Source organism: Telopea speciosissima, chromosome 8 (assembly GCF_018873765.1).
Source record: "Telopea speciosissima isolate NSW1024214 ecotype Mountain lineage chromosome 8, Tspe_v1, whole genome shotgun sequence".
NCBI lineage: Eukaryota > Viridiplantae > Streptophyta > Magnoliopsida > Proteales > Proteaceae > Telopea > Telopea speciosissima.
Genome location: NC_057923.1, coordinates 22,084,798 through 22,109,782, shown reverse-complemented (window position 1 = coordinate 22,109,782; position 24,985 = coordinate 22,084,798). Strand labels below are relative to the sequence as shown.

General features: G+C 37.8%; 1 protein-coding gene across 4 annotated transcripts in view; it reads left to right on the top strand.

Moving 5' to 3' along the window:
- The window catches only part of LOC122670521, a 42,604-nt gene extending 35,454 nt beyond the window's left edge, over positions 1-7,150 (top strand). The window contains exons 8-9 of one of the 4 annotated variants that reach the window (XM_043867433.1): positions 6,449-6,538; positions 6,916-7,150. In XM_043867433.1, coding sequence (XP_043723368.1) covers positions 6,449-6,538; positions 6,916-6,937 — 112 coding nt within the window. In that variant the 3' untranslated portion in view covers positions 6,938-7,150. Of the gene's footprint in view, positions 1-6,448; positions 6,543-6,630; positions 6,847-6,915 lie in introns of those variants that run through there. The other 3 variants (XM_043867435.1, XM_043867434.1, XM_043867432.1) reach the window with 3 other exon arrangements.
- Positions 7,151-24,985: the final 17,835 nt, after the last annotated feature.

Sequence of the window (24,985 nt, the reverse complement as noted above, 5' to 3'; positions counted from 1 at the left end):
AATAGCCAATATCAAAAAACGATTTGAAAAAGACCTTTGTTCTGAATTTCCTGATGCCTTTTGGTACCGACATAAACACATTGTTAGGTTACCTTATGAACTAGGGTTCCTTGAGAAAAACATTCCTACCAAAGCCAGACCCATTCAAATGAACCAAGAACTTCAAGAAACTTGTAAAAAAGAAATACAAGACCTCCTTGTCAAAAAATTAATCAGTAAGAGCAAGTCTCCTTGGAGTTGTGCTGCTTTTTATGTTAATAAAAACGCTGAGATTGAACAAAGAACACCCAGGTTAGTCATCAATTATAAACCCCTCAATGATGCTTTACAATGGATCCGTTACCCTATACCTAACAAAAAAGACCTGCGCCAAAAACTCTATCAATCCACCATATTCTCCAAATTTGATATGAAGTCTGGTTTCTGGCAAGTCCAGATCCACTAGGATGACAGATACAAAACAGCTTTTACCACCCCCTTTGGCCATTATGAATGGAATGTCATGCCTTTTGGCCTCAAGAATGCCCCTAGTGAATTCCAAAACATTATGAATGACATCCTAAATCCATTTGGCAATTTCATAATTGTCTACATTGATGATGTCCTCATATTCTCCACATCCATTGAACAGCATTTCAAACACTTGAAAAGTTTCTTCCAGACAATGAAGATTAGTGGCCTAGTACTCTCCCAGAAGAAAATGGAACTATTTCAAACAAAGATCCGTTTTCTCGGACACTATATCCACCAAGGCAAGATTATCCCTATTGAAAGATCCATTGCTTTTGTAGATAAATTTCCAGACCAAATTCTTGACAAAAAACAACTCCAAAGGTTTTTAGGAAGTCTTAATTATGTACGAGATTTCATTCCCCAAATTAGTCACATCTGTAAAAACTTATATTCTAGACTCAAGAAAAAACCACCTTCTTGGACCAATGACCAAACTACTGCTGTCCAAAATATTAAAAAACTTGTCAAAGAAATCCCCTTCCTCCATCTTGCGGATCCTACCTTACCCAAAATAGTCGAAACTGATGCATCAGAATTAGGCTATGGAGGTATCCTTAAGCAAGTCCAAGATGTCAAAGAACTATATATATATATATATAATAGTCATTTGCATCAGGAATACCTAAGCTTCCTGTAGAAAACCTTGGACCTGTAAGTCTGTAACCAGTAACTCTAGAGAGAAAAGAGAGAAGAGAAGATGGAGAGAGTGGCTGCAAGGGGAGGAGCCGTATGTGTTACTTTGCTTTCTCCCTCAAGTATCTTATTTATAATAAAACCATTACATCCATAAAAGGAAAGGGAAACTAAGCCTAGTCTAAAATAGGTAACTAACTTAGACTAGGAAACTGAATCCTAACTCCTAACAATTAAAGACATAAAACAATAAAAGAAACCATAATGGACTCAACCACAATAGAGACACTCCCCCTATCGTGGTACACTTCTCAACACTCCCCCTCAGGCTGGAGTATACAGATATCAAAAGGAAGGCTCCAGCTTGGACCAAAAAGAATAGAAAATCAAACTCAACACCAGTCTTAAATAGCAATTGTAGACTTCAGTGAGCATAGAGGAAACTCCAATCTGCCATCATAAAACCAGTAGAAACATCAGCCCAAGCACTGGACGATAGATAACATCAACCGCAATCCAAAAACAGCAGATAGGTAACGATGACAGATGTTCTCCAATAATTGCGGAACTTGATTTCTAATAAGAGAAGACTCGATCTTCAAGCAAAGGAAGAATCAATTCAATCGCACAAAGTGGAATTTTCCTGTCGATCTTCAAAAACACTATATCATGCTTAAAAGATGAAGGACAGCAACTTCGGAGTTTCCCTTCAAAAGTAAAAAATCTTCACTGAAATAAATCTTGAGAAATCTTCACCAAAATATTCTTGAGAAAGGTAAGACTCTCCAATTGATGACTTATGCAGAGTAGATATGCAAATAGTAATATCCAATTCCAATCTCCCCCTCACGTGTAGCAGTACACGTGAACAAATAACGGCCAAATAATCAACATCTCCAAACACGGGCATCACAATAAATCCCATAAACAAGAGCACCGCAAATAACAGCCGTAGCTAAAAGAATCCCAATTTCTTCAATACTTAATTTCACCCTCACGGCAAATACAACTCAATAACTGATGATACCCAATGGCAATGGTGGAAAAAAATCTGGTCTTCAATTTTTTGCACAAATGTTTTGCAATGTCTGCAAGGTTCTGCAAGTTCTGCAATGCCTGCAAGGTTCTGCAAGTTCTGCAATGGAATTGTATATAATCTCCCCCTCATGTGTAGTAGTACACGGGGACAAATAATGGAGATGATGTAAGGGATAATGGCAAAAGTTGTAATTTTTCAGAATCTTCCAAAGGTGCTATGGGTAATTAAAAAGGAAGGAATCACAAAATTATAATTTACCAAAAATTTCCAAGAGTTGTTATGGACCTAAAAGCCGACTTGAATCGCCTAGGGGCACACCCAATTAACAAATAGATCAGATTTAAGTAATAGTGGCAATCTGGTAAATAACCAGAATTTTCAAGAGGGCTATGGGTAATTGAAGAAGCAGTGGGGCTTGATGGGAATTAAAATAATTGTAAGGGAAAAAACTAGGAAGGGCTGTAAATTATAGGCTAAGTGGAATAAAAAGAGAAAGGAGGGCTAATATAGGAAACCAGAATAAAAGAAAAGAAAGCCACTCACGTTACGAAGGTTGTCTTCAACCTTCAGTCACGGACAAACGCCCAGCAGAAAGAAGAAACTCAGATCGAGAGAAAATCCACGACAGATCTTTGTTTGGCCTAAAATTTCAGAGGTAGAGTTGCACTCCCAGGCCCTATTAAACCCAGGTGGTAGTTCCTACAAACAGCAAGCTCCACTCAAGTATTTCGAGCCCTGAAATTAGATCTGGCGGTTAAACAAGGAAGCAGGTCACGGCTTCGACTTAATCTTCAAAACAGAGGTTGGTTTGGGTGATGAAACCCTTGGATTAGGATCGCCTATGTGGGTACTGTCCTCAATTAGGATCTCAGCCCAAAACCAAAGAGCAGCAACAGAAATAATTGAAGAACCGATGAACCATCCAAAATCAAACAAAAGGGTTTTCAATAACAGAAAAGCTCCAACATTAATCTACTCCAGCATGAACCAGCCGGAAACCAAATTCGAAAAAGGGGAGGCGATAACCAAAGGCGGAAATTTTGTCTTCAACCTTTGGACTCAACGAAACACCATCAAGCAGAAAAAAATCATCAAAAGTTCAAAAAGGAGAGCATGACTGTCTGTAGATCGATCAGTAAAAGTTCTTCGATCAAACCAGAAAAAAACTTAGTTTGATCAACAGAAAGTAATAGCAGCTGAGGTATAAAAGCAAATCAGAGGCACCGAGACCACATCTCTCAAACAGAGGCAGCATACGATCGAGAACAACCCTCTTTCGATCACCAACATACAAAACCCTTATGAAACCCTAGTTCTTCTTCTTCTATGAACTAGGGTTTCCTTCTTCAAACGGGAAACCCAAGACGACTCTCAAAACGGCAATCTTGGAGAGAATCAGTCACTGGTTGTGTTGAGAAGTGTACCACAATAGGGACACTTCTCAACAGGTTGCCTAGCTCTGATACTATGTAGAAAACCTTGGACCTGTAACCAGTAACTTTAGAGAGGAGAAAAGAGAGAAGAGAAGATGGAGAGAGTAGATGCAAGGGGAGGAGCTGTATGTGTTACTTTTCTTTCTCCCTCAAGTATCTTATTTATAATAAAACCATTACAGCCATAAAAGGAAAAGCAAACTAAACCTAGTCTGAAATAGGTAACTTACTTAGACTAGGAAACTGACTCCTAACTCCTAACAATTAAGGAAACCATAATGGACTCATTCCCAACCATTTTTTATTGTTTTTCTTTTTCTTTAGGATAAACTCCCCCCCCCTCCCCTCATGGAGCCAAGGTTTTGCTTGCTTTGATAAAAGTGATAATAACTATTATTGTGGGCCTTGGCCTATGAAGGAATGTCAATGTGATGCATAGGGAAGCCATACTTTTTCTAGGGAAATTTAGGGAAATTCATCACAGCACCTCAGGGGGTGTCATCACCCACTTTCCTTTCCCATTCCAAGTAAGAATATTGCACTGGATTCTACAAGTGATGGGGGTAAATGAACTAATTTAATATCTCATTCGATATTCATGCCAAATAAAAATCAGAGGGAAAAAGGTAATCCTTGTCCCATCATCGTGAAGCCTAGCCATATCTGCTAGTCTTTCTTTTTCTTCCTCTGCTTCTCTGTTTTCTTAGCTAAATTTATATTTCTCCCCCTCCTCTGTTGTACTTTCTCCGCCTCTCCTTTCATCTATCGTCGTTCCAACAATGACTCTTGGCAAAACCACCACCAATTTAATAAAAAATTCTGCAGAACTCCTCAGATGGGCCCCACCTCAACCACTACCACTGGTGGCGCCACTACCTGCTTGCATCTCTTCTTGCTTCCAGACCGGAAGAACGAACCAGCTGGTCCAGATCCCAAGGCTTCAAGAGTCTCCAGGTCGTCTTTAGCTACTTAATCTTCTTCACCGATCTCACAAGCCTGGTTCTCTGACCTCCCATTCGCCTCCTTAGAAGACACTGCCACCAGCACATGAACTATTTGTGTTCGGGTGATTATTATTATTTTATTTTCAAATAAGTTGCAATTTATTTAGTAAACTAGCGTGATATCTTGGTAATTTGTGGCATTGCTTTTGTTGAGTTATGTAACCCGATAAAGGTATTTTGGTTTTTTTTTTTCTTTCTTTGTTTATTCCCCTGATATAAGCATGTTGGCTATATAGGGGCAATATTGTAATTCTGCTCATTAATAAAAGATATAAATGAAAAGGCCGTGAGTGAAGAAAACATGCTCAAGCCATTCTCCCATTCTCTGTTCAGCTAACATGGTATCAGAGCTAACCCTATTCTGATCCAAGCTTCCACATCCTTATTTGAAATAAAGGATCTAGGACAGCTCAGGTATTTTCTTAGGATTGAAGTTGCTTGTTTTCCCAAAGGCATCTTTCTCTCCCAAAGGTAATATGTTTTAGATTTACTTTGAGAGACTAGTTTGTTAGGATGTCACCCATGTGACACCCCTTTGGAGGCTACTACTCGTCTACAAGAGAAGGATAGTGATCCTGTTGATAAGGGGCGTTATCAAAGGTTGGTGGGAAAACTAATCTATCTCTCCCGCATCAGACCAGACGTTGCATTTGCTGTTAGTTTGGTCAGTCAGTTCATGCATGATCCCAACTCCACTCATATGGTCGTTGTTCTTCATATTCTCCACTATTTGAAATCAGCTCTAGGGAAAGGGATTCTCCTGTCTCCACATGATCACCTTCGCATTGAGGTGTACACAGATGCTGACTGGGGTGGTAACCCAGACAGAAAATCCACTACAGGTTATTGTACCTTTGTAGGAAGTAACAGTGTCACATGGCGAAGTAAAAAGCAAAATGTGGTGGCTAGGTCTAATGCTGAAGCAGAATTCCGTGCCATGGCCCACGGCATATGTGAACTATTGTGGCTTCAGAGTTTACTCCGGGATATTGGTTGTTCTGTTCATCGTCCAATCCAATGATGTTGTACTGTGACAACAAAGCAGCAATCAACATTGCTCACAATCCAGTGCAACATGACCGTACCAAGCATGTGGAGATCGACAGACACTTCATCAAGGAGAAGTTAGAAAGTGGGCAGATTTGTATACCCTTTGTGAAATCCAACGATCAACTTGCAGATGTATTCACTAAAGGGTGAAGTGAAGTTATTTCACCCTAGTCTAGTCAAGTTGGGCATGTGTGATATTTATGCACCAACTTGAGGGGGGGGTGTTGAGTTATGTAACCCGATAAGGGTATTTTGGGTGTTTTTTTCTTTCTTTGTTTATTCCCCTAATATAAGCATGTTGGCTATACAGGGGCAGTATTGTAATTCTGCTCATTAGTAAAAGATATAAATGAAAGGGCTGTGAGTGAAGAAAACACACTCAAGCTATTCTCCCATTCTCTGTTCAGCTAACAGCTTGGTTTACTTTTACTTTGTAATGGTAAATTATGATAATGCCCTCCGATTTGGGTCAAAGTCCAAATTAGACCAGAAGTGAGGAATCAAAGCATATTCCAATTTTACCACTGCCTTTAACTACACCGAAATAGGACAAAGGGCATTTCAGCCCAATAAAATTTGGGTTGCAACATAATTTGACACCAACAGAGGTGTCGATCAACCTGACCCTTAAATTTATTCATGATAGGTGCATAAATCTCATTTTTGTAACAATAATTATTTTGTTAATTGATGTAATATATTCTATTTAATGTCTTCCATAGCATTTGTCATATGTGTGGATTTATTACTGATTTTTTTTTGGCTCCAATTTGCAGCCTCACAACATGTGCCTTTATAGTCATGCATCTTGCCCACCTCTCGTCCCAAGATCCACTCTACCTAGTTTTGTTGAATGATCATAGCAGGCAAGTATTGAACACTTCCCTTGTTTTTTTTACCCTTTTTTTGTTATTACAATGAATTTAGACAATGCTCTTATTCTAATTGTACTTTCTAGTAATCCAGCTATCATCAAGCATGATGCATTTTGAACTGGAATCAACATACCAGAAAACTTGCTAAGCAGGGTTGCAAGTGTCAGTGGCTGAAGGGATGATGTTCCATGGTTTGGGAGTTCTTACCTTCTAACAGAATCAGCTTAATTGTCCACTCCAGTTGTGGAAGAGGCCAGTATGGTTTTTAGAGCTGTTCCAAAGAAGCGAGAGCGATGTATTTAAATTAGATAATCTGTTATGTGACATTGTGTGAGATCATAAATCTTTTAATTTTCGTGGTAGGGCAGCAAACATGTTGCAGAGAAGTAGTTTTGAGCTATAAGTTGGATGGAAACAAACATCTACAATTTAGAATGGGGTGATGAAAGAAAAGACCTGGACAATAGAGTAGACATTTACTGATACACACTCATTGCCACGGCAAATATTGATGCTCTTATCTTTTTTATTAGATATGAATATATGATTTGTTATCTGTAAAGAGCTTTGATCACCAATTCAGCATCAGATACAGTTCTACTCGCTTTTCTCCCATAAGCACTGATTCACAGGGTCCCTGTCAGATTGTATAGGTTTCTGTTCTTGTGCTGTTCCTGAAAATCCACAATGCAAATGAGCACAAGTAAATAAATGATATGTCCATTGGCCACATAAACAGATGCCCATCCAGCTTCCTTGGACTGGTTTTTGAAGCTTCCATCTGTGATGACTAAGAAGTGGTCCAATGTTGGCAGGGAATTAACAGCATGCAGGTATTCTTCTGGGTTTATAGTCATGGATGTGACAGCAGAAAAAGCCAGAATGTATAAAAAAGCCAAGATTATTGGTCTGCCGAAAGATGAGATGAATAAGCATCTGTGGATTCAGTTTCTCATGTTGGCAAGTACATTGATTTCTAGTAAAACAGAGAAAGTAACAGTTTATACTAATAATGCCAATGATAGAAGTTTACTCAGGGAGAGAGAGAGACTTGGAAATCCCCAAAAGAGTTGGCAGAAACCAATTGAGACCTTAAGCCCAAATTCTCTCAGAACAACTCACATGAGACAAACAGACACCACAAAGACTCAGCCTGATGGGAGCGAAGACAACAAGAATCCTCCACATTAAAAAATTTAGATAACACACTCTTAAGAGGAAAAAGACCCATGATAAGTTTCCACTGGAAAATTTGAAATTTTTGGTGATTCTTGAGCTTCCAGAACTTCAACCAGGGAAACTAGATCTGTTTTCAGTTCTCAGCAGCTTATGAAAGAACCAGTGTGCTCCAAAATTGGTCACAACATTACTTGGTTTGGTGTAGTAAGGCCTTGGGATTGAGTATCCCCTTCACCTATGAAGGGTTTTACTTCTTGAGGACGTACTACAATATAATATTATCTTGGGAAAATTACTTGTACACCCAATGTATTATGGCCCGAATGCTTGATACACCCAACTTTTCAAACAATTACTTTGAAGCCCCATGAAATTTGACGGTGTTAGTCTACTGTTAGTGGTTGAATGGAAAAGTTCATTTTACCTTTATAAGTTATTCAATTGCAACTTGTGAGTTAAAATGACTAACTTACCTTTCAAAGCCAAATCGATTTAATCCATCGCCGGCAAAGGTGAAGGTGAAGAAGACGACTGAAATTTTCAGCAAGGTGATAGCTAGTGAAAAATCCCAACTTTCCAGATCAAGATAAGCTTTTCCATTAATGTCTTTCACAGAGAAAAGTTCTGGGTACTTCGGAGTTTGGAATTAATGATTCCTTGAAGTTCCTAGGCAAACCAATTCTGATTCAATGAATTCAATTTTCTCTACTGGTTTCCTACATTCCATTGACATCAGTAACAACTTCCTCAGGTTCTTCACCAAAATGGGTTCCATCAGTTCTCTAGCATGAGCTTCTTCTGAAGCAACCTTTTCTGCCTTTTCCGTGAGCCTGACTGGAATGGGTGCTCTGTTTCCACCACCAACACGGAAGATTGTGGGATATTTTTCAATCACAGACATAAAGTTCCATTTTTTGAACAAACCCAACAACTGTCTTGAGGTCTCTGATGAGGAGAGAGTATTTTGTCTTTGGATGATGGCTTCTTCTGAATATCCATAACTCTGTCCAGATCATAAGACTCTCTGATAGATCTTCTTGTTTGGTCTTCCTTCACTAGACTTATACATGATTTGTATGGAGCAGCAAAGATATGGTCGGCAGTAGGATCACAAGGGTTGAGGTTTCCATTCAAGGCTTGCTTCGCCACAGCAGTAGCAGCAGAGTGGAGGGTGGCGGGCTTATTCACCGATGAAAAGAAAGGTACACTTTACTATGGCCAAATGGTAAATGGGTCACTTTACTACCCTTAAAGGGTAGTTTGGGCATTAGAATTTTTTTAATCAACCATCATCATTTAACGATGTAATTGTTTGAAAAGTTGAGTGTATCAAGCAATCGGCCATAGAACAAGGGTTTACAAGTAATTTTCCCTATTATCTTTCATATTTAAATAATACCAATAATAATGGGAACTCTATCTGTTGATGCGGCACACTACTCTGGAATAACTAGGGTATGTACGTCTACATACACCTTGATAGGAGATGCTAGAACCCAAATGATTCAAGTTTTGCCCAGCTTCGTACCCCAAAAAAATAAAAAAATTTGCCCAGCTTATCCAATTTGGATCCTCTACTACCGAGCTGTTCGGTAGGACCGCCTAGGGGTAAGGCGGTCATTTCCCACCTTGCTGTGTATGCGCAGCTCGGCAGTAGAGGATCAGGATCCCAGCTTATCCCAGCCTTGTCAGCTAAACCTAAACAAGTTTAATCTCATAAACCTACGAGGTTCTACTCATGGGTCAGTTTATAAAGCCCATCAGTAAGTTCAAACCCAGTCAACCTGAGCCCATGTGATAAGATAGGCATGATTGCGTGAAGACCTATATCACATGGACCCACCCATGGTTGTCAGGTACCATCCAAAATCACAAAACTTTTAGGGAGAAAGGACGCTAACCGGTCATGCGCCTAGCTTGGCTCCCACGTCTAGACATAGAAATTGCCCTGTCGCCTGGAAATGACTGCCTTATCCCCCATGGATTTCCACCTTTACATGCGGGCAAGGCAGTCATTTCCATGCGGTAGGGCGGTTTTTGTTTCTAGGCATGGGAGTCACACTAGGCACACAACCGGTTAGCATTCTCTCACCCAAACTTTTATTACAACTATCAAAGAAAACAATGCTTCCTACAACCTTCCCTCAAATTCATTTAATGGGAGCTAATCAATTAGTTAAGCAGCCTAAGCCTATGGTACCTTAAATTACAGGATCAAAAGAATTTAGGTACATTTAATTAGTTTCTCACACAATATTATGAGTGAGAAGTAGAAGCCGGCCTATAAAACTAGAGAGAAAAGCAGAAAATGGGGGTGTTTCCTAGGGCTCCCCCAGCCCCAACCCCATGTGGGGGAAAAAAAGAAATTCTAATGTCAATTTGTCATGGAATCTATTTTTCCAAAGCTTCCTATAGGAGAGGCATAAATAGGAGAAGCTCCCTCAAGCATGCACTTATGGGTCGTTTGATTAGATGTAAAGTGAATTGTAGTGATGTAAAATTAAAACAAAATAAAATAAAATATAAGGAAAAGAAGGCTGTCAGGTTGCGTGGCGTCTACGCCCAGACATAGAAAGGACAAAATTAATGACCATCCATGTCTCCCTTGAAATGAAAATCCACTCTTATTGGATGCTCTTGCACGCACTGTCATTGACCCCACGCTGGTGTAGGGGTCAAGCAGCGTGCCTGGCAGTGATCCCCTCCCATAAAATATATTAAATATGATAATTAAAAAAAAAAATCAATGATAAGAAAATTGAAGTAGAAATTATTGGGTGAGGGATTGTTGGTTGGTACGACTACAATTAGGGGCTTGCTTTGGGCGAATTTTGGACACAAGGTCGCAAGTTTAAAGTCATCTCAGACATTCGTAAATAGGAGCGAGAGTAATGATTTCAACTATGTAGACTACTAACTTGCCGCTCATGAAAACCTTTAGTTGCACCGTCGACCAACAAACTTTTCTTTGATTTTCTTAGTCAAAAAATCAATGGTCGATAATACAAAATGAAATGCTGTTTGGTGGTAGCACAATAAACCACGTAGTTAGAATAATTATTCTGATCCCTTATTTACAAATGTCCAAAATACCCTTAAACTTGCAACCTTGATCTAAAATGACATGAAAAGCGAGATGCCTCATTGTTTTTGTTTATAAGGCAACCCGTGACCGGGCCCACGCACAGAGAATCAAATGACCCTTAGAATCCCATCTCTAGATCTCTTGCTTCAAATAAACTACGACATCCTTATATGCCCTAATAATTTGAATAAACTAGATATGTTGAGGTCTGCATGTTTCTCAATCATTCACTGATACCAATCACTGCCTTATCCTTCTTCATATCTATGAGGAGTGCCATAGTCCATGTGTTTTTTTATCGGAAGAACCAAATTAGGAGTTCTCTACGGAGCAGTAGTGATTACTTTAGATCTGCACTTATTCAATGTGTCTTCTGAACTAAATGGAGAACCCCTTCACCATTGAAGTGTGAAGGAGAGAGTGCATACTCTTCCAATATGTTTTGCACTTTCTTCACCCATAGTTTGTTTTTACATAATTAAGAGAAAAAAGGAACATAATGTTAAAGTCAATAAAAATAATATAGGGATGTTGTTTACCCACAAATTTGGCAACAACGCGGCAGATTGTCGTGTGCCGGTTTGCCAAAGTCGTACGATTCAATGAAATGTGATGGAATAAAATCCAGCTTTTAACTAGGATGAAAATGCATGAGATCTTTCCAGTGTCTCGATTGCTCCAAGGATTTTAAGAAAAAGAAAATCGTAATGAAAGAAGAAGAGGAAGAACATAGAAAATCAAATTGATAATTTGCCAATAACATAGTCATTGAAAACGCTTATACCTAGCCGTCTAAGGACTGTTGAACACATACAACTTGGTGTTGAAATACACTAAACTACACTAACCACACCAAATCTTTTGTTGTCAGTAGCGCATCCGATGAAGTGCTCACCTCTTGTCCATCGATGAATTGTTGAAGTTTCCCAATTTAATTAGAACTATATTGTTGATGTTGACAACATAGCTAGTTGTAGACTCCAACCATTGATGATGTCAACTCTGAATTGGGAAGAAACAAGTATTTTATTGAATCAATATTAGTATATTCAAAGAACATTTCATTGAGAAAAATCAAAAGAAAAGCTTGATCAATGAGAAGACCAAATGGTCAAAGTAAAATTTGCACTAAGAAAAGAAAAGTAAGAGAAATTATAATGTCAAGTTATGCGTCGAGATCTTTTTTTTCACTGCATTCTCTTCTTTTATAATTGCTCCCTTGGTAGTTGTGAGTAGTTCCAACAACTACCATTTCTTATTTTGAATTTGAATTTGAATTTGAATATCTTTAGATGGTTAAGTAACTGTCCACAACTTTCTATACCATCTTCCCACTTTGTTGTTCAAATTCAAAAAAAGAACCCCTTTTCACGGCACATGCAATGCACGGCCCTAAAGATTTCATGGTGTTTCGTTCAAAGACCGAAAACAGAGTATAAACAATGTCCCTTGCAACCATTGTGACAATGCTCATAAAGTCCAAATGTGATTGCAAAGAAACTCTATCCCTATTCACACGGTCTCCTTTTGAGAACCTCCATTCTTGGGATATCATATCATCCATAAGTATGAGACTACATCTCCGATACGGCACCCGAGTCGTGGAGCGTCAAAGAAAGGACCCATCACCAAAGTGACCTAGACATGTCACTTAATTTCACCTACTCTCTGTCTCCATCTTAAGAATGGCATTCGGCCAACATTCTGGTTTCGGTCATTGCAACATGTGTCACATAAATTCAGGATTGCTCTATCTGAATTTCATTCCTCTGTAGACCGATCTTTCTTTGTTTCTCTTCTTCGTCTATTTTTGTACAAATCGAAATGCAAGCCACCAATAGGCGCGTGCAAAACCTTCTCACAATTACCTTGCTATTGACTCCATCTTTTGAAACGTACTGATAACTAAACCACTTTACCTATAACTCCTTAACTCCAACAATTGAATTCCACTGCCTTAGTGGCCATGTGTCACACTCTCAATATCTAGCCTCTCCAATGATGCCCCTCCAATGATGTTGATACTAAGTTGAAGAAGAGAGATGTTGACCAAATATAAGGAATGATTTTTAGGTGTTTTGAAGAGGACCTATTACCAAGTAAGTGGTCCATGACTAAGGGAATCTTTATCACCTTCAATTCTTGTCCGTTTTAATTTCCTCCGATTCCTTACATAGGAGTAGAAATGACCACCTTACCCACTGTCCAAGGTGGGATAGGGTGGTCATTTCTACTCCTATGTGAGGGATTGAAAGGAATTGAAGAAAACAACGAATTGAAAATGATAAAAATTCATGACTAAAGTGTCACATCTAGGAATTGACACTAGATGGTAGTGTTCCCTTATGTCCTGATCACGTAACGTAAGGTTGGACATCACGTACTCCAATTTGGTCGATCACGTCTATTATATCTTAGACCGATCCATTTGCTCGGTCACAATTAAACTGCGCCAGGACAGTTGGCACATGTCACATACCACTGGATTGCCCGTATTGGACGATAAATAACAGCATCAGAAGTCACCGATAGTGATACCTGGATGTGGTATCGGTGAAATAGTTCGGTCTAAGGGTAAAACAGAGGCATTTTTTTTTTATCCAATACAACCAATACGATACCAGTCCATAATCCATATCAGTATCGGAGCAGTTTTGGGGTTGGACGATACCTATTCCAATATTATATATGCACTACTTGGCTCTGCTTACAGAAGCCATTATCGATCTGGTAGACAATCATTAACTCTACTAGCCGCCTCTTCCTCCTTTACCTTCACCATTTCCTAAAAACTCATGTCCTAATTGGGTACAGATAATGAGGGTTGCATCTTGGATTTCACCTTATTTTCTGAATAAAGTGCAAAACATCTAACAATCAATATGAACTTTATAAAAAATGAAATTCATAAGGTTCATCCTCCCATCAATAGATATCAAAAGAGTTCACACCGGATCGGCATCTCCATCTCATAAAATGGATGTTTCAAGACACAATTTGTGTACAATTCGTATATCAATTTCGAGAGGCCATCCAAAACAACAACCGCTAGGCGGATTTGTCAACCATGGTTGAGCAAAAACATAATCATTTGCCCCTGGTTGAGCAACTGGGATTAAGAAACTCTTTTTTTTTTTTTTACTAGCATTCATCTTCCCCTGGTAAGAACACAAAAGATTTTGTAGGATTTTTTTTTGGTTGTTGGCCGGAAAATAAATTGTCAGCCATTCAAAACACCAGTAGTAAGGCTGGTATATTGTCATGCCCCCTGCCGATGGGTTACGGCTTCTCCGTGATCATTTACGGTGGGAATTGCCACTAGTTGAGCACATTTTCATTGTCTGATTCGAAAATGGATTCCCTAGCTTCAGCCGCATTCCTTTTTCCTCGAACCATCACGATTTCATTTTACCCCCCACCGAGCTTGTCAATTGTTTACCCACCAATTCGGTTACAACGCAACAGATTGTCATGTGCGGGTGTCCCAAAGGCGTACAACTCAATGAAATGTGATGGAATAAAATCCAATTTCTAACCAAGATGAAAATGAGATCTTTTGAGTGCCTCAATTGCTCCAAGGACTTTAAGAAAAAAAAAATCTCAATGGAAGAAGAAGAGGAAGAACATTGAAAATCAAATTGATACTTACCAGTTACATAGCCATTGAAAACGCTTGCACCAAATCTTTTGTTGTCAATAGCGCATCCGGTGAAGTGCTCGCCTCTTACCCAGCGATGAGCTGTTGAAGTTTCCCAACTTAACGTAGAATTGTATTGTTGATGTTGACAACATAGCTAGTTGTAGACTGCAACCATTGATGATGTCAACTATGCATTGGAAAGGAACAAGTATTCCATTGAATTCAATACTAGTACATTCAAAGAACATACCATTGAGAGAAATCAAAAGGCTTCATCAATGAGAAGACCAAATGGTCAAGGTAAATATTACACTAAGAGAAGAAAAGTAAAAGATAAATTGTAATGTAAAGACATGCATATGTTGATCGGGACCTATTTTTCATTGCATTCTCTTCTTTTATAATTGCTCCCTTGGTAGTTGTGGGTAGTTCCAATAACTTTCACTTACCATTTTGAATTTGAATTTGAACATCTTTAGGTGGTTAAGTAACTGTCCACAACTTCTTACACCACCTTCCCACTTTCTTGTTCAAATTCAAAAAAGAACTTCTTTCATGGCACGTGCAATGCACGATTTTAAAGCATGCATGGTGTTTCGATGAACGACCGAAAATAGGGTGTAAATAGATGTAAAGTATTTTTATTAGTTTTAATTTATAACAAATGGAGCTAGGTTCAAAATATATAGTTTCTTCAGTTTTTGGAGACCCTTAGGGTATGTATGGCAACCATTCTGTTTCAAAAAATTAGTTCTGAGTCAGAATCGACAGCAGTGCTGTTTGCACGCTTTTTTTCTTTCTCCCTTTCCTTAAAATATTCTCTCTAAGGTTTTAAACCCTAGATCACAAGAAGAAGAAGACGAGAAGTAGTAGTAGTAGTACAGAAGAAGAACAAAGGAAACATTACCTGAGTTGAAGGAGATGCAGATCTTCTCTTTTCCCTTCATTCGAACAAAGGTAGCAGATAGGTGAGCCTTAGACACAAATCGATGGAGAGTGGAGGGCTGGCGGTGTTATTTGTTTGAGCGTTGGAAGGCTTTGATTTAGGTTTTATTATGTTTTGATTGAAAATTCCAAAAATGCCCTCTTTAAATTAAAAGTCGATGTTGTTTTCCGATTTTTCATAGAATAGATTCTAAAATGTGAGATTCTCAAAAGCTTGCCAGAATCAATTATATCACCCGGTCCATTTAAAAAAATCACAGAAATGGATCGGACAACCCATACATAATCTGTTTTAATTTTTGCTCTTCTTTGTTTTTAACTTTTACAAGTCATAGTTGTTAGAGTTTTCTTTTTCGGACCATCGTGTTAGTCTTTGTAGGGATCTAATTGAGTGGATGATTATTGTGGGAGCTAGTGGGATGTTTTATTTTAGAAACCGATTAATAATGCTCCAAGTTGCATCATGGGGGTGTATACAATCTTAAGGAGAATGTCAAGTGGCACGACTCAACCCATCAATATTTGTAACATAATTTTTAGGAAAAATGTTCTCTGTGGGGGGGGGGGGGGGGTTGTAGGCCATGCCTCGATAGAGTGGGGGTGAAATGACTGCCCCATCCTACCCCCCCATAAAAAGTGGAACCTGTACCCGAGATGTCAATGCATGCGCTCTCATTCGCTGCCCTGCACGCGTGACCCTTGCGCTCCCCCTAATTTTTATTACAAGCTTTCAAAAGAGTTAATTTTGTATTCATTTAAGTTTGATATCTCAATATTCTAACATATATTTCCCATAATTTTTTCAACTTTATTTGCAAAATAAACCAATAGGTACCCGTTTTGTGCAAAGAGCATGTTAATATGTAACAACCCACTTCTGGTGCATGAAAAGTGCAAATTGCTTAGCGTCTAAATGGTCCATTTTCCTTACTGTATCCAGTGTATTGTCCCCTCACTTGGAGGCCACATCCTTTGTGTTCAAAACAATTAACTTTGATTGCCATGGACCCTTTCATCTGACCATGCCTCCATGAGACTGGAAGTACTGCATCTCTCTCTCTCTCTCCCCATCCCCATGTGCATCATGTGACTTCTACTAACAGAGCATGTGAAAGGGATCCACCAATAGCGGAAAATAGAAAACCAATTTCTCATCTTTTTTCTTAATAAATAAGATATGACTTCAAATGTCTATAATAATGGAAACAAACCTTTTAACATGTGGTTGGTTCTACAAGATTCTCCTCCATCCTTCCTCTTAATACCGTTATTATTCAAATCATAAATAAACAAGATACCCAACACCCCCCTCTTCAAACGCCTTGCCCGAGTGGAGTTAAGACAGTTATTGCACACAGCACCGTATCTGAACAGCACAGTCCTGCCGGATAGCTCGACAATAGAGGATTTGGATCCTCCCCAGCCACCCACCCACCCAAACAAAAATGGAAATATAAGCCGGCCTATCAGTGTTAAAGGATAAGTTCTACCTCAGCGCCTACAATAAAAAGTGCTTTTTAAGCTTACGTGGTTGATTTGGACTTTAGAACCACCAACCCACTAAGAGTTTCAGAAATTCTGAGCCTTAAAGTTCAACTACAACATAAAACCACGAAATATTAACAGTAAGGAAAGGTGCATGAATTCGCTACTTGTGTAGGTTCCACTCTTAAAAACTTACTTTCATCTTTGAATAAATTTCTTTAAACCTCTAAAGTCTAAACCCATGTGTGTGCCCATCTTATTTTTATGAATGCTTCTTGTTAGAAAAACAATACCCAGAATGACGGATTTTGCAGAAGAACAAATACAAGACAAGATTTACATAGTTCATCCCCAAGAAGGAAGGCTACATCTATGGCCGAGCGATAGAACGATTCCACTATTTCTATGAAACCAAATACAAACCCTTAATCTCACATCTCTCAAGAAGATAACAACATTATATAAGAAAACTCTAACTTAGAAAATACAGAACTGCCCCTAGAGACCCGTGCACTCGGTCTGATTGGCCATTTTGATGCGTTTCAAAGACAAAACGGTCCATCAAAAAAACACTTTCTGGACTTAAATAAGGCTTCACCAATAACACTTCTTACCTCTTCAGGTTTGTAGAAGGTTAGTTGAGAGGCTTAGATCTTGGAAGTCTTCTTTGATTGACTGTGTATTTGAATATTATAATTACTCTATATATATCCATATCAGTGGGAAAGAGAGAAATTTTCCCTCTTTCTTATATCATTAGTTTATGTGAGAACGGATAAGATATGTTAGTTGGCATGTGGCTTCTGAAGCCTAAAAAGAGACCTAGTCTTCGGCGGTCTGTCTGCCTTTGGAAGATTTGAATTCCCCTCCCAATGGTCCCAGAGCTCATGCCCTAATAAGGATAATTATTTATACACCCTATGGTATGCACTTCCTTAAACTAAGAATAGAATATAAAATGGAAGAAAATCAAGGAAGAAAAAAATTTTTTTGAAAAGATTTCATTCATATCTAGTTCTTTAAGTTCTAGGAGTTTTTTCATTCATTGTGTAGCTTAAGGTGTTTATAATATCATTTTCTTATTTAAAATCATGTGAAACTTTAATAAATTGATGATCATTACCTATAATTTTAGTGAATTTTCAATGGAAGTTGGGATTTGTTAGAAAAATAACGGTGCAATAGAATGGTGATTGTTGCAGAAGAAATGTAAAAAGAAAGAGAAATCAAACACACAAGACAAGATTTATGTGGCTCACCCTCAAGATGCTACATCCATGGTCGAGCAATAGAACGAATCCACTATTTCTATGAAGCAAAAACAAATCCTCAGTGTCACATCTTTCAAAATGATAACTACAATTTATAAGAAAACCGTAACCCAGAAAATATAAAACTGCCCTGGAGAACCACCCAGTCTAGTTTGGACCTCAACCACTATAGGGAACAACACCCATGGTGCTGAAGTATGCACTTTTTGCCTATTCTGGCATGTTTCGAAGGCAAAACGGCCTGCCGAAAAATCACCTCAGCACTTTCAATACTGAGGTCAAGTTTCACCAATAACAAGATTATCCATCCAAATAATGTGAAGAAGTTTTTTGATTTTAACTAAACAAGTGACAGTGTAAGTATGGCTATGGTCGAGAATTGAATGGAAAGAAATTGAAACTTGCTCTAGAAGTTTAGAATCATTTATGTTTACATTGTTTCTAGTTATTTGATCATTTTTTTTTTTTGATAATAAGAAAATTCATTCATGAGAATTTCGTGAAATACACAAAACCTCTTAAACAACTAACTCGTAAAACCAAAAACAATAAAGTGCGGCCAATCTATTGTACACAAAATTGACCGGCCTTTCTTGCCAAGGTATCTGGAATACCATTGAGTCATTTGATCATTGTTATAGACACTAAAGGTCAATTCTAGCTAAAGTTTTGTTGAGGAGAACCACTCATTATCACACTAGTCTAAGGTGGAAAGAAGAAGGGTTTTGTTGGACCCCATGCATCTACATCATTCATGATGTAGATTATGAAACACTAATCCAATCACCTTAATGATGCAAACACCATCTGATATCTAACTTTAGTAAAAACATGAGCATGTGCTACCAACTAATCACATTGATTATTGGGTAATTGGGTTTATGAGACCACTTTATATGATCTCATCAAGATTTCCAAGGTCATTTTAAAATCATTCCCCAATTATGAACCATTGTGGTGTAAAATTTTTGTGAAATACTTTTATTAATTTGATCTTTTCTTTACCCAAAAAAAAATTAAAAAGAGCTTTCTGAGTCATTGTTGACTCATCAAAGCTGAAGTACTCAAGATATTCAACAAAGCAATCTAGACCCTTCATTTGCCCTACTTTTCTTGAGATAGTAAATACTCTATTTATATATTTATAGTCATCTAACTACTACCTCTCCACATGCATTACCAGTTGAGAATATGAACTGGGTTTCCAAGCTTCACCACCAGAAACCTTGCTCTTGTATTGCCATGGATATAGGAAACTGGTGCAGTTCAGGCCATAGAAGCATCCAATTAGGCCGGAGATATATCGAAGGCGGCGATTATGATAACTTCATGTCTGCTACAAGATCAAGCATCCCAAGATGGAGAGTGTTGTGGATGAGAATTAAGAAAGAGAAGAAGAAGATCTTTTATTCATCATCATCAGCTCCAGTGCAGGTTTCTTATGATCCATACACTTATTCGCAGAATTTCGATCAAGGGTCAGCTTGGGCTGAGCCTGATAATCTCTCTAGATCATTCTCTGCCAGGTTTGCAGTTCCATCAAGGGTCTTCCAAAAGAATGTATTGATGAGCTAGTTAGCTACCTAGCTGATGAAGACTCTTTCTCTGTTAATAGTTTTCTGATCTAAAAGATCACAAAAATTATAAATTGTTATGTTCTGATATGATTCTTCTCATCCCTCTTAATTTCTTTGTCTTAATTAAAGATCCAATTTTGACATTAGAGTGATTAGAAGTGTATGAAATGGTAAGGAAATAGATGAAGTCTTTGTTTAACATTTCTCTTTCATCTCCACAATCTTTTTTTTTTTTTGTTTTTTTTCATGTTCTTGAGTTTGATTTCAATCTAATTTTTAACTTGAGAAACTAAATCAGTTCTTCTACTTCAAAGAACTAGCACAAAGATTTTAAAAAACAAAACAAAAAAAGAAGAAAAGAAAAGCTTGAAATGTTCTCTCAACTAGTCTACTTTTAAGTTGCTTTAGCCACAAGCATGGAAGATAAGATGCTTTAGGAAAAAGGGGAGGTGTGTGGCCTCAATCATCTAAGCTCTCATGGTCATTGATCCTTTCTTTTTTTTTATTGAAGTGGGAGACAACCCACTAATTAAAGGCAATGGGAATCTCACAGCATTTAATAATCTGGAAAAGTTGGGAGTGGGGACACTCTTAAGAGTCACTACATAGTAATATCAACGTAAGTAATTAATAAGATTTGTAGCCCCCACCAATGGGGGACCATTTAATAGAACCTAGATAGATCATAAAGAGTTGATTAGAATTCTAACCATCTAACTGGAAAACCCTGTATTTGGATTATTAGAAGTTCCAAGCCCACTCAATGCGAAAAGGGAATCCAAGGGTACTTAGTATTTGTTTTATGAGTAAAGAGACAAGGGACTCTCAGGTGTACAAGTGGGTATAGGCTTGTTAGTAGTCGATGTGAGACTAATTTTCCAACAATCTCCCGCCATGTGGCAGTCTGTACTGTGTACACATGCATATACTGAAAACCCGCTCTGATAACATGTAAAATTTGCTATCCAAAAAATTTGAATATATAAGGGGGGTATGGGCTTGTTAGTAGCTGATGTGGGATTAATCGATCTCCCAACATGTAGCCCGTGTGTGTGGAAACCAATGAGAGTATACACAGATGCATTGATTTGGAAGGGATTTGCGATTTTACTGTGGAGCTGAACAGTCTTATCGTGTACTCATATGTCTGGGTGTAGGAAATACGTCATCCATGCAACTAGGTATACTTCTTTTTCCCTTTTTTTATTTTTTATTTTTTTTACGGAATATAAAGAATACTTTGTTATTGATGACCAAAAAAGGAAAACTGTGTTATATAGAGCTGAAAGGCCAAACAAGAGAAGCCAAACTGTTTGCTATATAGAGATGTGAAAGGCCAAAGTTAAAGGTCTTTGTCATTACAACTATACAACCAAACTTTATAGATAGCTATTAAGGATATAAATGAAGAATCAAAACTTTTCTTGCGTCTCTCTCTCTCTCTCTCTCTCTTCTCTCTCTCTGTGTGTTTGGTATGATGGAGTGTCACATATCTGTTTCAACAAATGAGATAATCAAGAAGACGAAACTGATTATTTTATGATGAAAAAAAAGATCGATCTGGACAAAAATTCAAATCGATTGGAACGTAAGCCATAGCCAAATGTTGGGGAAACAGAAACCGAGAAATCAGACCGACCAATAATATAGTATAAGAGGCCTCACTTGGAACTACAACGTTCTTAATTTAGACGTTAACTACAAAGTAATAGAGTTGGATTTATGTAGAAAAGGTTTTCGAAGAATTCTTGGATAAGTTGGATTGCTAAAAGTTCATCTGATTGGGTTGAAGATATTAATTTTTTTACTCAATTGTCAACGATTATCATTTTTCGTTAGGATAAAATTATTGAAACCATAAATACCTTTTCGTAAAGGGCGGTCATTGCTCTATAGGTTGTCTAATCAATTCATTCATTGTATCCATAGATCATAGGATTCACAAACAAACTTTCGATCTGATACATTGGATTGATTTTTTAGAGCCAAATTCTCATGTTTAAGGGGCATACACAGCAGACAAAGTTTTGTGTGTGATTTCAAGAAATTAGTTTTTTATTTTATTTTTCTATAATATTTTGTTTTCTATCTGTTTTATTTAGATTTCATTTTCTTTTGTAATCCGACCTCTTATATATATACTTGTCGTTTTGCATGAAATAAAATATTTTGAAGTTTATGAACGAAATTGTGTTGTTTGCTTTTCTTCCTCCTTAGAATTAAGGTTTTCTTTACCTTTAGGATTTGAGGGTCGTGAGCATTAGAACAAGATCTAGCCCCCATACTTCCTATTGCATCATGAATATCATAGGCATAGGATATGAACAACTAGATCTATCATCATAGATCTATTTACTAATCACCTACGTCTAGCCCAGGAAGGTGGGATTTGTCCCAGTAAAGTGCCTCAAAGTTCAAATCAAGGATATATAGTTCACGGTATTGGCACTGGTCTCAGTTGCCAACGATATCAACACCGATATTGATATGTATCAATTGTATTGGGCTGATATGATATGACGATATCAATGCAGAATTTTTTTCAAAACAAAAGGATATCTGTATCGTATCATATTGATATTGATTGTGATTAATACATATAAATCGACTGATACAACCGATCCAATACCGATACCTAAAACCGTCACTTGCAGTCATAGCCTTATTAGATTATAATCAGTATTAGTCATCTTATATTATATATTATCGCCACCGATGACGGGTCAGGATTCCATAATAATGTGTTACTCTCTATTAATATGATCACGTTAGATAACAAGCCCTAATGAGCTTTTTGAGAGAGTGGAAAACCCATAAGGGTGAGTTCGTATTACAAATTTGCTGATGGATGAACATGTGGTACGTGTACCTATTATATCATCTTTATTCTTCCATATGACCCAACGAAATGCAAAATAATATATGCTAATTAACCTCGGTTTAGATAGATAGCTCTAGGCTCTAGCTCGCTTAATTGGAAACTTCATTGTATGAAATTATTATTCTTATTATTAAATTTTTTTTTTGGGGGAGGGGGGGGGGGGGATGAGATGATTGTATGAAATTAGAGAGAAAGAATGTCACCCGATCGTGTGTTGTAGCGTGGACCTACGCTTAGAGAGTTTCATATGACACCACAGTGCAGTACTTTTGCACCAATAGGAGGGAAGGGTCACGAATCATCTAATATTTCGTTAAGGCTCTATTATGGTTCTAAGGGGGAAAAATATCATCTCAATTTGTCTGACCGTCGATGTCCTCAATTCCCTCTAATAGAGGGAGGTGGACCCCACCCCAGGTAGTGTGTTCGGGCAAGGGGTAAGGTGGTCATTTCTGTCCCCTTATTAGATGGAATTGAGGAAATTGAGGGGATAAAGATCCGTTCTAAGGGTGGGCCTTCGTGCAACTATAATGTTGCTCCATTGTGACCAAGTGATCATGGGTTCGAGTCTGGAAACAATTTTTTTGTGAAAACAGGGATAAAACTATATACATTATGACCCTTCCCAAACCCCGGAGTAACGTGAACCAGTGTACTAGAAGACTTTTTTTCATATTTTCAAACCCGCAACCTGATGGTTGGAATAGCCAATTCAACAACTACAAAAGCAAGATAAATTTTCCAATTGTGGGTTCCAACAGATATGATTGCGAAATGAGGTCCCCGGTCCTAACAATATTCAAACCTAACGTAATTTACCTTACTTTTTTTTGTCCAGAGCCCATGTGCCATTATGGTCAACGACGACTCCAGAGATTATATGAACTTTTGATCAGCCAGCCCATCATGATTAAAGGCTACTTGTCCTTTCATGCTGAATCTCAAAATCCTTCCCTTTTGATCCTCCAATATGTTAATAGGCCAGGATTACATCCTCTGTGATTGGTTCCAAGTAAAGCCTAGTGGAATCACTTTTTAAAAAGCAAAAAAGAGAGTTTTTTTAATCATGATCTCTTATCATATTTAATATTATTTGATAGGCCAAGAGATCATTGCTTGGTTGTATAGCTTTCGCACCAAAGTGAGGACCAATGAAAACATGCACAAAGGCATAAACATTGATGGGGATTTTTATTTCATAAGAGAAATGACAGTAATTTCGTGTGCTCATGTACCTTAATGTAGGGGCACGCATCCAGATAACTTTCTTTTTTCCTATTTGATAAATAGGATTGAGTTCCTTATCCAATTGCATAATGTACATTAGCGGCTCATGTGTCTATTTCTCTCCTCCCACAATAGAAGGGCAGACATGTCATTTCATAGGAGGGAGGCTAGAGATAGACACAAGGAGACACTAATGTGATGTAAAATTTTAAATCAATGGAATTTGATTATAAAATAAAATAAAATTTAATAACCAAAATTGATATGTTTTAGAATTAATAACATCATCACACGAGATAGTAAGCAAAAAAATTTCCACTTTAGTATTAATCTGGACTCACTTCTCTTTCCTTTGTTTCCTTTGCAACCAAAGAAGGGAGCCGAAGTAAATTCTCTTTCCCTCACCAAACCCACCGGCCAAGCATCCATATAAGCAATCACAAGGCCTAACCACTACATTTAAGTTCACCAGGCACTCCCTCTGAAATGTACTTTTCCCATCAAAGTCTTCACAATGAGTTGTGTGAGGGCCATTCTCCAAGGAGCCCACCCTATCCAAAACATTATTGGATGGGATTGGAAGAGGGAACAGTTCCAGTGTTTGAGCTAATACATAAACAGGTATGCATTTTTAGTAATGCAGAGAGCCCTTACAATCCATGGGAAACATCTTTCATCTTCCAATAAACCATAAGGAATTTGTAGGGACAAACACTGGTACCATTAAACAATTGAGGAGGGAAGCAAAAGGAAACATGTAAGCTTTTGAAACTTATTTGATGGGGATGATTATGAATTATGTTTTCCATCATATATGAAAATGTAGGATAAATTTATGTGTGGTGGGAATAAGAAGATTCCACAGTTAAATATTTATGAAGCAGCTGGCTTGTTTGCCCCATGTTTACAGGGAGGGACTCCTTGGTTTTGTTTTTACTCATCACCAGCAACAAGAAAAAATGCAGTATGCCTGAAAAAAAAAAAACAAAGTCATGAGAGACTTAGTGATTCCACAGTAAAAATTGTTGAGGCTTGGTCACAAATTGTCGAGTCAAATAAGACTCGGTATTTTTACCTAAGTCATGAGAGACTTAGCGAATTTATGTTTTTTAAAAAACCATAAAGCTGATTCACTTAGAAACTAAGTT